Source organism: Melospiza melodia, chromosome 1 (genome assembly GCF_035770615.1).
Source record: "Melospiza melodia melodia isolate bMelMel2 chromosome 1, bMelMel2.pri, whole genome shotgun sequence".
In the NCBI taxonomy this organism is placed as follows: Eukaryota; Metazoa; Chordata; class Aves; order Passeriformes; family Passerellidae; genus Melospiza; species Melospiza melodia.
Genome location: NC_086194.1, coordinates 134129000 through 134141959, shown reverse-complemented (window position 1 = coordinate 134141959; position 12960 = coordinate 134129000). Strand labels below are relative to the sequence as shown.

The following is a 12960-nucleotide window of genomic DNA, read 5'->3' as shown; positions in this document are numbered from 1 at the left end:
TGAGTGGAAAACTATTCCATGCTGAACCATTCAGAAGGTCTGGATGAAAACTGAGAAACACCATTTAACCCTCTTATTTAGAGCCCATATTAAATATAAATGTTATACGTGTTCCGTGCATTACCATGCAGAATTCTGGGTAATGTAAATCAGTAAATGGAGCAAGAATTTGCAAATGAAAAGGCAGGACAAAGGCTCAGAGAGGAGCAACTCAGCAGCTTCTGTGGCACAGTCTGAGCACCTCTGCAAATCTGAGCATGAGTTCCAAGTACCCAAAGGCACAAAGGGTGTGAGTGCCAAAGCTCATCTGGGGTACTAAAGTACAGAATTAGCAAGGAATCCCTTAAAGAAGATTTTCTTCCCTAAACAACTGTCTCATAAGAATCTGTGTGTTTGAACATATTGGTTTGGTAAAAAAATAAAGGAGCATAGATTTTACAAAATGAAGCACTGCAATGCAAGAAAATTAATACTTTAAAATATTATAATCTGCCTGGCTCTCATAATAAATTGTTTTACAGTTGAAGAACAAATAATTTATCCTATTTTGGTCTAATCCTGACCCACTGTTTTTATTCTTAACTTGATTATTCTCAAAGGAAGCAGTGAAGTCACCAGAACAGTGAGAACTGTTTTCTTCTTTACTGAGTCCTAAAGTAAATCACACAAAATGTCATAGAAAAAATCACAGCTACTTCCTGAAATTAAGCTGTGTTCACAACTGGAACCAAATAAATAACAAAACAATTTTGAGCCTTTCCCCTTTTTCTGTACGAGCTCCTCAGCATAGACTTGACATCTCTAGGCTCCTGAAAATAATTTCATCCTTCTCGTGAGAGTAATTAAGTGCTTGCTACAATGATCCAGAAAAAAATTATGTGACATTTTGTGAGGCAATCAGCTGCTGCTTGGCAGGCATCACTGGGCAGCTCCTGATTTATTTTAGCCTGCTCTTACCTTTAACAGTTGATACAGTATTTTAGATTGGATTTACTTTGAGACTGACACTAAATGTATAATATTGAAGGCAATTAGCTTCCTGAGCTGTTTCCAGCCACATAAGGTGGTAGGATAAATACCTGTTAGCTTAAAGATCTCAACATTTAAATTCCTGGAAGTTTTGGAATCACCATTAGGACAGGGAGGGGCTTTGGGAAAGGCCAAGCCCTCTGAGACATCCAGAACTGCCAGTAAGCAGGCACAGGCTGCTGCAAGCCAGGCTTCACCTGCTCACAGATCCTTGCCATTTCCCAAGTAATTTCCCTTCAGCCCATATTTTGGATGAGTCTGATGGAAAAATAATGTTCTGCCCGTCTCACTTTTAAATTTTAATGCTTGTGAAGAAATATACAACTACTTACATTGTACATAAACAAGGTGTTTTCATCCCCTGTGTGGGCTCTGGGAGAAGAGTGATGGTCTCTGCCTTTCCTGGCTTGGCATGGCTTTGACCTTCTCAGAAGGATGCACCTATCTGTCAGCTAGCAACATGAAGCTTGGCTTTGAAAGTAAGGTATTTGTGATGGGATTCTGATCTCTTTTTGCATCTCTTTTTTGACTGAATATGCCTTAGGAAAATATGCAAATAAATGGAAGTACAAAACTGTCCTAAGAAGGAGCTAGCAAATGTAGGACTAAGTATTAAAAGGCTTGAAATAAACATTTATTCTCCTGTGGAGCCTTTGAAATTTTTGTGGAAAGAAATTGCTGTGAAAAAGCATGTGTGGAAATAATGATTTTTGTGTCTTTGCATCACTCATGAGAAATGCATCTCAGGTAGCATGCATTGTACACAGACACATCTCAGGTAGCATGCAGTGTATACAAACAGGCAAGGAGGAGGAGTAAATTACTCTTCATGCTCACATATACACAGCAAGGAGTAATGAATTTAAACAGGGATATTTAGGCTGATCCTAGCAGTAAATGTCAGATGACACTTTCAAACTCCCACCCAGAACTGCCTCTGATAATCTTAGATCATAGAATTAGTTGGGTTGGAAGAGACCTTAAAAATAATCTATTTCCAACCTCCCACACCCTATGAACAGGGACACCTGCCACGAGACCAAGTTTCCTAGAGCTCCATCCAGCCTGACCTTGAACACTTCCAGGTATGGGGCATCCACACCTCTCTAGGCAACCTGTTCCAGTGCCTTACCACCCTCACAGTCAAGAATTTCTTCTCGGTATCCAATCTAAACCCACTCTCTTTCAACTTCACCCCATTTCCCCTTGTCCTGTCACTCCATACCCTTGTAAAAAGTCCCTCTCCAGCTTTCTTGTGGGTTTCTTTTAGGTACTGAAAATCAGCACTAAGATCTCCCTGGAACCCTTTTTTTCTCCAGGCAGGACAACCCCAACTCTCTCAGCTGCTTTTACAGGAGAGCTGTTCCAGCCCTCTGATTACCATGATACTGCACCCCACATCGTTCTCCTGGTCACTGGAAGGATTTGCTGATCTGGTACTTCAGGATTCCTCTGGCACTCAGAAATCCCTCAGAAATATGCAGAAAGGTACGTCATTTTAATTTTGTATTTTACCGAAAGTCATTTATTTTCATCAAGTTTGAGTCTGAGAGGCATATAATGGAGGAAAGGTAAATTCCTTCTGGCTCCCAGACACCCAAACTAGATGCCTTTTTAAGAAGGTCTCCATGGTGTTCCAGAGAAATGTTGATTTTCTCAGCATCCTTTATCTAAATTGTTAATTCTTGCTGGTGAAAGGATACAGTAAATCAATGTATTTGTAAACCTGAAGCTACCCATATCTCAAATGAGTTGATCTAGATATAGGCTGAGTAGGTTATTTATTAATCAGCATGACATTTTGTTCCACTTAAAGAAGGTCATTGCAAATTAATAAAAACAATCTTGGTAATTCAGGTCAGTCTAGGATTGTTTTCCTGAAAAATTTTCAGAACTAGTGTAAAAGCACTTTGCCTTTTGGTTTTCATATTAATTAAATTCTTTCTGACAGCAATATCTTTATCAGCCCAGGAATCTGCATTTTGCCCATTTCAAAGGTGCATATGTGAACAGGAAGCTTTAGGACTATTTCAATAGTAAAATATGTAAATCACTAAATTAGAAAAACACATTATTGAAAATTAGTACAAATTATCTATGAGGACTAGAAAATTTGCACACCATTAATATGCAAGTAATCCACCCATTAATGTGCAGTACCTTATTATTTTGACAACTTTTACAAAAGAATGGCCTCTGATTGCTGTCTATGCAGCTATTATTGGCTCAGACAATGATGAGCAATACAGCCAGCTATTCTCTGAAAAATGTTTCTGGATGCAAAAAGGAAAAAAAATTATGAATTAAAAGTATTATTATGCTATGTAATTATAGAAAAGTTTAAAAAGAAAGACTCTTTGAAGAGCTCTTTGTTTCTCAACAGAATAGTTGAGATTGGAAGGGGGTCTCTGCAGATTGTCTAGTTTTGCCTCCTGTTCCTCAGGCTTCCCAGATCTGTGCTGAGCAGGATTTGGAGTCCTCTGAGGACAGAGACTTCAAAACCTCTCTAAGCAACCTGTCCCACCACCCCCACAACTTTTTCTGTCCGATAGAACAATTCTTGCTTAAGCCACACTCTTCTGTTCTTACTTTCATGCTAAAGATTAAAAGATAATGTTGTAAAAGGAGTTATATTTAATACTTTGAGCTGCCTGGAGTAGACTAGTATACTGTGGACACCTGGAGGAAATGTGGGAAGAAAAGCCCCAACCCAACCCTAAAGATCTCTCTCTGCAGGGCTGTGCAGGGGTAGCCAGCAAGTGGTGAAATGAGTGCCATGCACTGACAGGAGCCAGGCCAGTGGCTCACTGTGTGTCTTCCAAGGCTAGCTCTGCTGCAGGGGGCCCCATTCACAGCACACTGTGCTCCTCCCCTGCCCCCAGCAGGACCCACAGAGCTGCATTGGCCTCTCCTGGCCAGCTGTTCCCAGTTCACACACTGGGCATGACGCCCTGTGGCATGGAATGGCCCTTTGGCCAGTTTGGGTCAGCTCTCCTGGCCCTGCTCCCTCCCAGGTTTTGTGCACCCACTCACCAACCCAACATGGAAATGGAAAAGCCCTTGACTTAGGGCAAGCAGTGCTTAGCAACATCTAAAACTTTACTTTGTTAGTAAAGTTAGTCTCACACTGAATCCAAAACACAGTTCTGCACCAGCTACTTGGAAGAAAATTAAGTTTACCCCAGCTGAAACCAAGACAACACTGCAGGTCTCATAAAGGTTGATAGTCTGTAAAAATGTGCAGGAGTAGCCCTTTCTTAACTAGTGCAAGCACTTCAGGGACAAGATATACTATTGTTATAAAGGATACATGTCCAGCAAACTAAATTAATCACCAGAGAACATCACAGAGGGATAATGCTCTCCAGCTTGTCCTAGAAATAACATTGCTTGCCTTTAAAACTTATAACACAACTTATAATTTTATTTTATTATCTTAGTCTATAACTATTTGGCAAAATACCCATTGTTTTCCCTATCAAACAGTAGACTGTATCATCAAAGTTGTCAGTATGACTAGCTGCACATAACTTGGTGGTCCTAAATGCCCCATAATACTCCTATATCTCTCCCAGAATTCTGTCTCCCTTTGAAATCTTGCTCCTGAATAAAACAGTGTCAAACATGTCTCAAATTTTACATCTGCTGTGTGAAAATAACTATTTTTGGCAGGGACAAAGAATGCTGGCTGCATCTGAAAGGGGTTCAATTCCTAGCCCTACAATTTGCATCCCCTGCCCATCTCAGACATAAGAGGTAATGTGTGACTGTTCAGTTATGTTTCAGCCTGTTTAACTATGTACAAGATCTGTTCAGAAGAACAGAAGTGTGTTCTTGGTTTGTTCTCAACACCCTCTGACAATCACAAGTTTTCAGACACACAAAAATGACTAAGAATGAAAAACATACTGTAAACATACTTGGTGGGGATTATATTGACTGAAAAGGGTGAGTATATTTACTAATGCCAGGACTTTTCATACTCTTACAAAAGATAAAGACAACATCTGACTTCAGAGGGACTGTTAAGAGTAACAGCAATTAATGACTGCCAGCACTCATCAGCTGAAGACCCTGGATAAAAGCAGTGCAATTATTCAACTGGCACCAAAGTTTTGCAAATAACTTTTATGATTTTTGACCTTTCTGGAATTGGTTGCGAATTAATCCCTATTTTATCAAAGAAATTATGATTCACAGCAGTTGCCAAATAATTTAGGTGAGCTATGCATGGTCATGAGTGACTCACTTTACAAGCGGTCCATAGAATAATGTTGGACATCTCCAGCCCCAAAGGATTCCTGCAGAGCTAGATCAGCTAGAGCAAGGATAAAGGATGCCATACTTCCCTGGGCTGCTCCTTCAGACAGCATTCTCGAGGCCATTTCCATTTCTGCCTGGTCCCCCACACAGAATTTAAGTGGAGAGGACTTGGCAAGCAGGAAAGCCATGCTGGAATAACCGTGCAGGTGTCGCAGTGCCTCAGCTGCAGGTTATTGTTTAAGGAGGATTCATACTGGCTCTCTGAATCTCCCTGGCACATACCTCCTCACTTAACACTGTGCTGCCCTTCACCTCTCTGCTCCCTGTCCTGTGGAGGAAGGGAAGCCCTTACAGGTGAGGCAAGTGTCAGCAGAAGCTGGAAAGGATTCTGCTTCAATCCCTAGCAAGAACAGGGCTGCCTCCTCACAGGAGGAGAGCTGGAAGCAAAGGGATCCCACATCCCACTCCCACTACTCGAGCAAGGCAAACAGAACATAGAGACAAATTCAAGAAAGATCCAGATAATAAAGGTACCACAGCAAGGTGGAAGTCAACTCTCAGATCAGATTTATGATCAGGTCCCACAGCCACCAGGCAAGCCCACCCTGACAGGTGAGAGCCAAGGCCAAGGCAGAGAGTCAGCCCAGGGTGGGAGGCTCCCCTGCATGGCTGCCACTTGCCTGGAGACCATCACCCCTTCGGGCTCAGCTCAAGGGAACAGCCCCTGTGGGCTAAACTTAACCAGCTGCTGCTCCTTGGGTGAGGAGAGAGACCCCAGCTAAGGCTGGTCAGGGCCACGAACATTTCTAACATTTGTCAACGCCCTCAGAGCCCTCACACTGCTTTCCTATCTGCACTTGCCCTGTCCCTTGCTGTCTGTAGGTGCATTATTCATGTAAACCCGACCAAATCTGGAGACTGCATGCTTAGAAACCACAGTTATGTTATAGAAGTGAAACAGGTTCTATCCAGGTGTAATCTGGACATGAACTAAAATGTGGCAGCTCTCTGAGGAACATTCTCACCCTCTTCTGAAGAAAGGATAGCAATGAGCTCTGTGGAACAGGACTTTGGCTAAATTTTGTCCATAGGGGAAAGAAACTGAGATATATTTGAAACCTTGCACTATCTCCCTATGCAGTGCATCATATGATGCAAGGCATCATAATGTTTCAGGGGTGTTTTATTTTGTTTACTTGCTAAAAGCTCCTAGGGAGCACACATAAATGTGTCTGTGTTAGCTCTAGCTTAAGAAAGTCCTTGTATCTTTGTGTTGATAGTGGTAAAAAACAGTTTATTCACTTTTGATTTTTAACACTTTTATAAATCAAGATGCCAACATGGCAGAGAGAAAGGCTTTTTAAGCAATGTAAATGGAGATAAGAACAAACAACTCATTGAGTTAATTTAAATGTCATGAAGAGAATTTAAAAAGCCTTTAAGCTCTGCCTACCACTTTTCAAAAACATTTATCTTGTAATTCAGTTTCTCTTTGAAAGCACATTAAAGAATAAATAAACCTAATTCAAGTGTTCCCTTAAAATATTTAGGTTGGTTGTTGTTAGTGGTGTTGTTTTTGTTTTTGTTTTTTTTTTTTTTAATTGAAAAAATTATTTGCTATTTTGGCTTTTTTACTCTTTGGCAAGTTGAATTAGATGCCAACTTGCTCTCAGAAGCAGTCACCAGTCACATTGAGAAGTATCAAATCCAAAATCTCATCTAAAGTGAAAAGGAGCATGGGAATTAATGAGAACTGTGGAATCAGTCTGATCAAGGACCCTGTCAGTCACACAAATTACAGGTCTAAGAACATAATCTCTCTGTAGCAACCAGTGTCACATATAGAAACGTTTTACCAAAAGAACCTGAACTTTCTGTACATTTCAATGTCACCAGCAGTTAATAAAAAGAATATAAAAGTTTGAATGTGATCTCCGTGATTCTGGAAGTGTAAATGACAAACTGGTCTGGAGCCTTACAAACCTGAAGTTATTTTCCTAAATACTCCTAGGAAATCATGTAAACCCTCTATGCAGTGGTTCCCTATCAGTAAAAGAGAAAGGCATTTCCCACTCATGTGAGGTAAAGCCTGCAGTTTGCTTTAGTTCCCCAGCCTTAGGGCTGTACACACTTCTGGATGGGTAAGTTTTCTAACTTCCTATCACTAACACAATCCTTGTAGACCCATTAGCTACCAGTAACATTGCTTACATTACATATGTGAAAGAATCATTTGCTGATATGGTTTATGAAAATTTGGAGACATGTTCCCCCCGAGAATGTAGCCTCATACCTGAGCTTCCACATCCCAGCAATTTCAACTCAGCTGAGCTCAGAAAGTGGCTACACAGCATCTCCTGGGCAGTCTCTGCAGGCTGTCTGCTACCAGGGATGAGAGCCACACCAGCAGAGCTGCAGCATTTAGAAGCAAAAGCACTAAATAAAGTAAATGGAACAGACAGCAAGCAGGAGAAGGGAAGCTGGCAGCAGTGCTGTTAAAGGAATTGTGGACAGTAGCTGGCTCTGAACATCCCAGTGGCATTTATGTCCCTCTACAGATAAATCCTTTGCAGAATAGAGAAATAATAAGTTATCCTCTGTGAGGTCACTGACTCAGTCCTGTGCACCAAGTTCTCAGAGTCTCAGCAAATTACAAATTACAAATTCAGGCAATATCCACAAAAGCAATCAGCAAGCTGAAAGGAACAATTCACCTGCAGTGAATTAAAGGATGGATAAATAAGAAATGTCTGGGGACATGAGTTATGAAGAATTCAGAATGTGTTTCAGAAACTATGACTGTCAATGGTTAACTTCAAGAGCCATTGGACCTATGACAAAACCTCTTTCACCTTGAAGAGGGTCAAGAAGTCCCCAGGCTCATGTGCCAAATGGACAGAAAACAGAATGACATGAAATTCTGAACAGAGGGTACTTTGTTCATTATCAGAAACAGTCTTCTGATATCAGCAAACCAGGCTGAACATTTTCTCTCAGCAAAAGCAATGAAAGTAATTTAGGATTTCTGATGAGTGCATTCCTATAATTCAAATGAAATGGCCTCTTACAAATTGTTATACTTTGGCTAAGGAAATGGGATGGAGAGATAAATTCTAGCTTTAACTTGAATATTTGTAAGGCAGACATGGAATTGGGAATGGCTTCTTCCCCTGTCTTAACTTTTACCAACCCTGTCAACAAACTCAACTGGACACCTTAGCCCCTCTCTATTCTGGCTTTAAGTCTGAAAAAAGACAACCTTTGTGATTCCAGGAGTGCAGGACTTTGCTATCATATTCTTTCCCCTATCATGCACAACTGTGCATCACTTTTGCCCCAAAGCTTTAATAAGATACAGTTTCTTGCATTTGTCTCTCTTGCTGTGATGCATAGGAACATGCATGCATGCCTAAATAAATAATAGCAGTTCACTCCTCAGGCAGCTTTCGGGCTTTTGACTAAATCTAGAAGACACATGACTGTTGTTTTTAATTAAGGAATACTCTATAGGTTCACTGAAGAGGGTTTACTGTAACTCCCTAGTAGATTTCAGTATTATGCAGTTTGATTTTTTTGGCATATCATCTTTTTCAGCTACCAATAAAAACAATCTGACATAGTACCAGTAAAATCAGCAAAACTCTTCAGTGTCTAAACACCATGAAGCAACATATTTTCCCTCACTCTTTTAGCAACAGATTAGCTTCACAAAGTATGAAATTTTTTGTTAGATGGATGTGTTTATTATATTCTTTGAAAGCAGACAGTGGGAAGGCAGATCACCACCTCCATTGTCACTGTGGTTGCAACATGCTGAGGAACAGAGGGCAGGGGAAGAGGCTCAGGAAAAAGGAAAACTGCATGAATAGTGATGTCTTGGTGATAAACAACCTATGGCTGCTGTTCATGACATCAATACTTCTTTCTCCTCTTTTCCGGATACACCATTTCACCCCCTCACATAGGACATTTGTATAACTAATCCTGCATTTTTTTCTTACCTTGAAAATCCATTGTGCAGCTTTAATATCTGCTTCATCTTCTTTTTGGAGGTTGTCCTTTGTCTGACAATTGTCTGCATGGTAGCTGTGAGTCCTGAAGTAGAGCACAATTTGCCTCCACATCAAGAAATAAAAAGGCTGTTCCTGAATCAAATTTTACAATGATCTTTCTTGGAAAAGCACCACTTATATTTAATGATGAAATTAAACCAAATCCCAGACATTGGGCTGAATGACAACAACATAAAGATTGCTTGTCCTTACACTGATGGACAAATGTCCAGGCCTCTTGCAGCTTGCCAGTTCTTCCTGCAGCCTGGGGGAGTTCTGGAGACAAACAGGATTATCTGCCCTCAGATATCTGCAGTGTCTCATCCCTTCAGCATGTGCCAGCTTAGAGATTAGACTTACAACTTTGCAGGTTTTAGTAAATTGCAAAGGAGAAAGACAAGCACAGAGTGGTTGAACATGCCAGAGAAACAAGCTGGAACAACCATGAGACACTTTTTATCACCTCAGAGTGCATGTTTTTTTATTCACAACTTGAAAGAAGAAGGAACTGAGCACACAGTTCCACTCTGCAGGCAGCACCAAAAGGAGATGTCTGTCTTAGGTCAGTGGTACCTGCCAATCACATGGTTTCCCTCAGTGGCTGAACAGATGGCCTGCTGCTAATCCTTGCAGCACCGGTGAAAACAGCACACGAGCTGCAGCCATGTCTCAGGATGCAGACACACTAAATATAAGGACTATGGCTCCAGGTAGATTATTAATAGATTATATCTCCCAGCTGTATAGAGGGCTGCCAAGTTTTTGCTAACACTCACTTGTTATTGTTTACATCTTTTTTTCAAACTAAAAAATATGTCTAACCCAACATTTTTTTTTCTACCAAGAGTCTAAAGGTTTGACAATTCAGCATTGTAGATACAAGGTAGATATAACACATCTGCCCACACAGCATCTCTTGTGAGAAGAGCTGCCTTGGTGACACTTCTGTCCTCTTTTCAGAGAAATCCAGTAAATGCTGAGGAGAAAAACTAAGAATAATGAGGCTTGACAACGGCAGTAGAAGTCATTGTAAAGTAGACTCTGTTACAGAAAGCTGTAGCATAAGCTCCAGTAAGTAACTTTTTTTTTTTCTTTTTCTGTCCTCTAGCCAGACTTACCATCAGTAGCACTGGGTAGCTCAGCATTTCATTTTTTCTCCAAAAAGCTACTGTTCTGACTTAACCTTTTTCTGAGAGGATGAAGGAGAAGAGCACTCTTTCTACACTTCCAGGTGTACAGACAAAAGCTGTTGGCACGAAGAAACAGACTGATGGTGAAAGGAGGAGATGCTGTAGGCTCAAAGAGTGCCTGGAGACTCTTCAGCTTTCAACAGAAAAGAGAATGTACATGAGGCAGAGACACGTGTCCCTACCCCCTAAATCATTTCTATTTTAACCCCAGATGCATTATTTCTCAAGGCTACAAACAGTACTGCACAGCCCTTTCTGTTCCTGTTATGCATACCACTCCACTTCCAATTTTCTGGCACTATAGCGTTGTTCCATTATACTAGGGGAAAAAACAGAAGATGCATTTATTACAATAACATGTTAGTTTATATTTCTTTCAAAAAGACCACTCCTATTGCAGATAAGTTATGTGTGGTTCCTTCACTGAACTTGTAAAACCTAATTTCAAAGAGGTGGTGGAACAATCAGAAGGTTGCCTGTTGTAACATATGCACAACTGTAGCATATTAGCTTTGCCAGATCCTTTGGGCCAGAATCGGATTAATTTAAAAGAAAAATGATCCAAGTGATCCATGATCTATCAAATGATCTATGACGTAGAAATCAGATAAGTCTATGTAGGCTGCAGGAAGCAGGTGTTACTTGTTAAAAAGGATACTCACAAAATAATATTTTCCCACCATGACGCACACAATAAAATGAAGATAAAATAGAGGAGAAAACAAAGACAGATGAAGTAGTAAAAATCAAGTTCACAATGGGCCAATCTTGCTATAGTTCCTCAGGACAAACATCGAATGAAGTATTCCACATCTTCTCATACTGAAAAATCACTTCTGTTTCCATGCAAGGAGGTCTCTTCAATGAGGCCTCTTCAACCTTCCACAATTAGACAGGAGAGAAAAAAAAAATTACTTGATAGTTTTGTGAATTAGGGACGTGTGCTCACTTTCCTAACCTTCTAAGCATGTTTTGCTTGGATAAATTTTCAAAGCATTTTCTCCTATACATGTTAAATATACATGTTGTGCAGACCTGCAGGAGCCAGGTGACATACAGAATGCTGAAAGGTTAAATGGCAGGTGTGCAAAACACTTCTGTAGTTTGGAGAATAAGTGGTAGACAATGATACATTGTTCTTATTACAAGAAAGAAAGGAGAACAGAAAAACACTCTCACGATCCAGCTGTCTGTAGTTCTAGTGTGAGGATGACTCATCTGCATTAATTTTCTAGTATTAAACTATTGAGCATTCTTATTCTTTGTGATCCAGGAAATTGATGACTTTTATTCCTGCATGTTGATGTGCTTTTCACTTTTCACTCTGTTTCACACATCAATAAAATCATCTAAACATAGCAACTTCTAGTGAAGCTGCATTGCCAGAAGTTAATGGACAAGCACTGATGTGACCAAAAATAGCTAAATGAGAATTGTTTTGCACACTTGACTCCTAAGGCATAGCTGCTTGCCAAAAAAACAGGCACACAGAACTTTTACAGTCATTACCTTCAGCAAGATCCAGAGAATCAGCCAGCATAAATAAGACACCATGGGATGCTCCAAGCTGATGACACAGGATGGGTTTGTGCTGCTTGCTGAGAATTGCCTTTTGCTGTCATAGTAGTGACAGGCACACAAGACAGGTTCCTGTAAAAACTGTACAATTCTTTCCTATCTCAAAGCTTTCCCTTGCAATGCAATGAAGTTCCTTCACACAGAGAGTGCCTCATGGGACTCACGCTGGTGCAAATTTTCAGATGTGCCCTAGTGTTTGGAGATGGGGTATAAAAGCACATGGGAATCTTGGCAGTTTACCCACCACCCTCTGCAAAGTCGTTCACAATTCCACTGGGCACTTGTCAAAGGAGTAACACTGTCACCAGCAAAGTTTCCACTACACTATTGTGTAATATATGTATAATTGTATACGACACTATTGTATCTCTCCTTCCTCAAACACTTCTAAGTGTGCTGAACAGAACAAATTCCAACCAGATGCTTTTTGCACTCTGTTGAAGATCTTCCTGTATTATAAAACTGCTAATTTCTTTCTACCCTCTGCTCTATGTGTCTCATTCAAGAGTTAGGAATCAACGCCCAGACTTTCCTTCTTAACCCAGGTGAGTGGTTGGATGGAGAACTACCCCTTACACACCTTGAAAAACATGAAGAGCCCTGCAGAGGTGTGAGACATGACTGTCCCTTACAGCTACAGTAAATTTGTGTTAACGCCTTTATTCCATTCCATGGCATAGAAGAATAGGAAAATTAAATATATATATATATATATATATATATATGTATATTTAATATATTAAATATATTCAGGAACAATATATTGTTTGCAATCTCTAACATGGCACATTGGGTTCACTACTTTGATTCCTCTGCTAGAAATTCTATTACCTTTAGACATCTGTAGC

General features: G+C 40.3%; 1 protein-coding gene across 1 annotated transcript in view; it reads right to left on the bottom strand.

Annotated features, from left to right (window-relative positions):
- The window catches only part of RGS20 (regulator of G protein signaling 20), a 34876-nt gene extending 25099 nt beyond the window's left edge, over positions 1-9777 (bottom strand). The window contains exons 1-2 of the mRNA XM_063168819.1: positions 9294-9777; positions 6956-6958 (exon numbers count right to left, since the gene is read on the bottom strand). Coding sequence (XP_063024889.1) covers positions 6956-6958; positions 9294-9416 — 126 coding nt within the window. The 5' untranslated portion in view covers positions 9417-9777. The remainder of the gene's footprint in view (positions 1-6955; positions 6959-9293) is intronic.
- Between the last annotated feature and the right edge of the window lie 3183 nt (positions 9778-12960).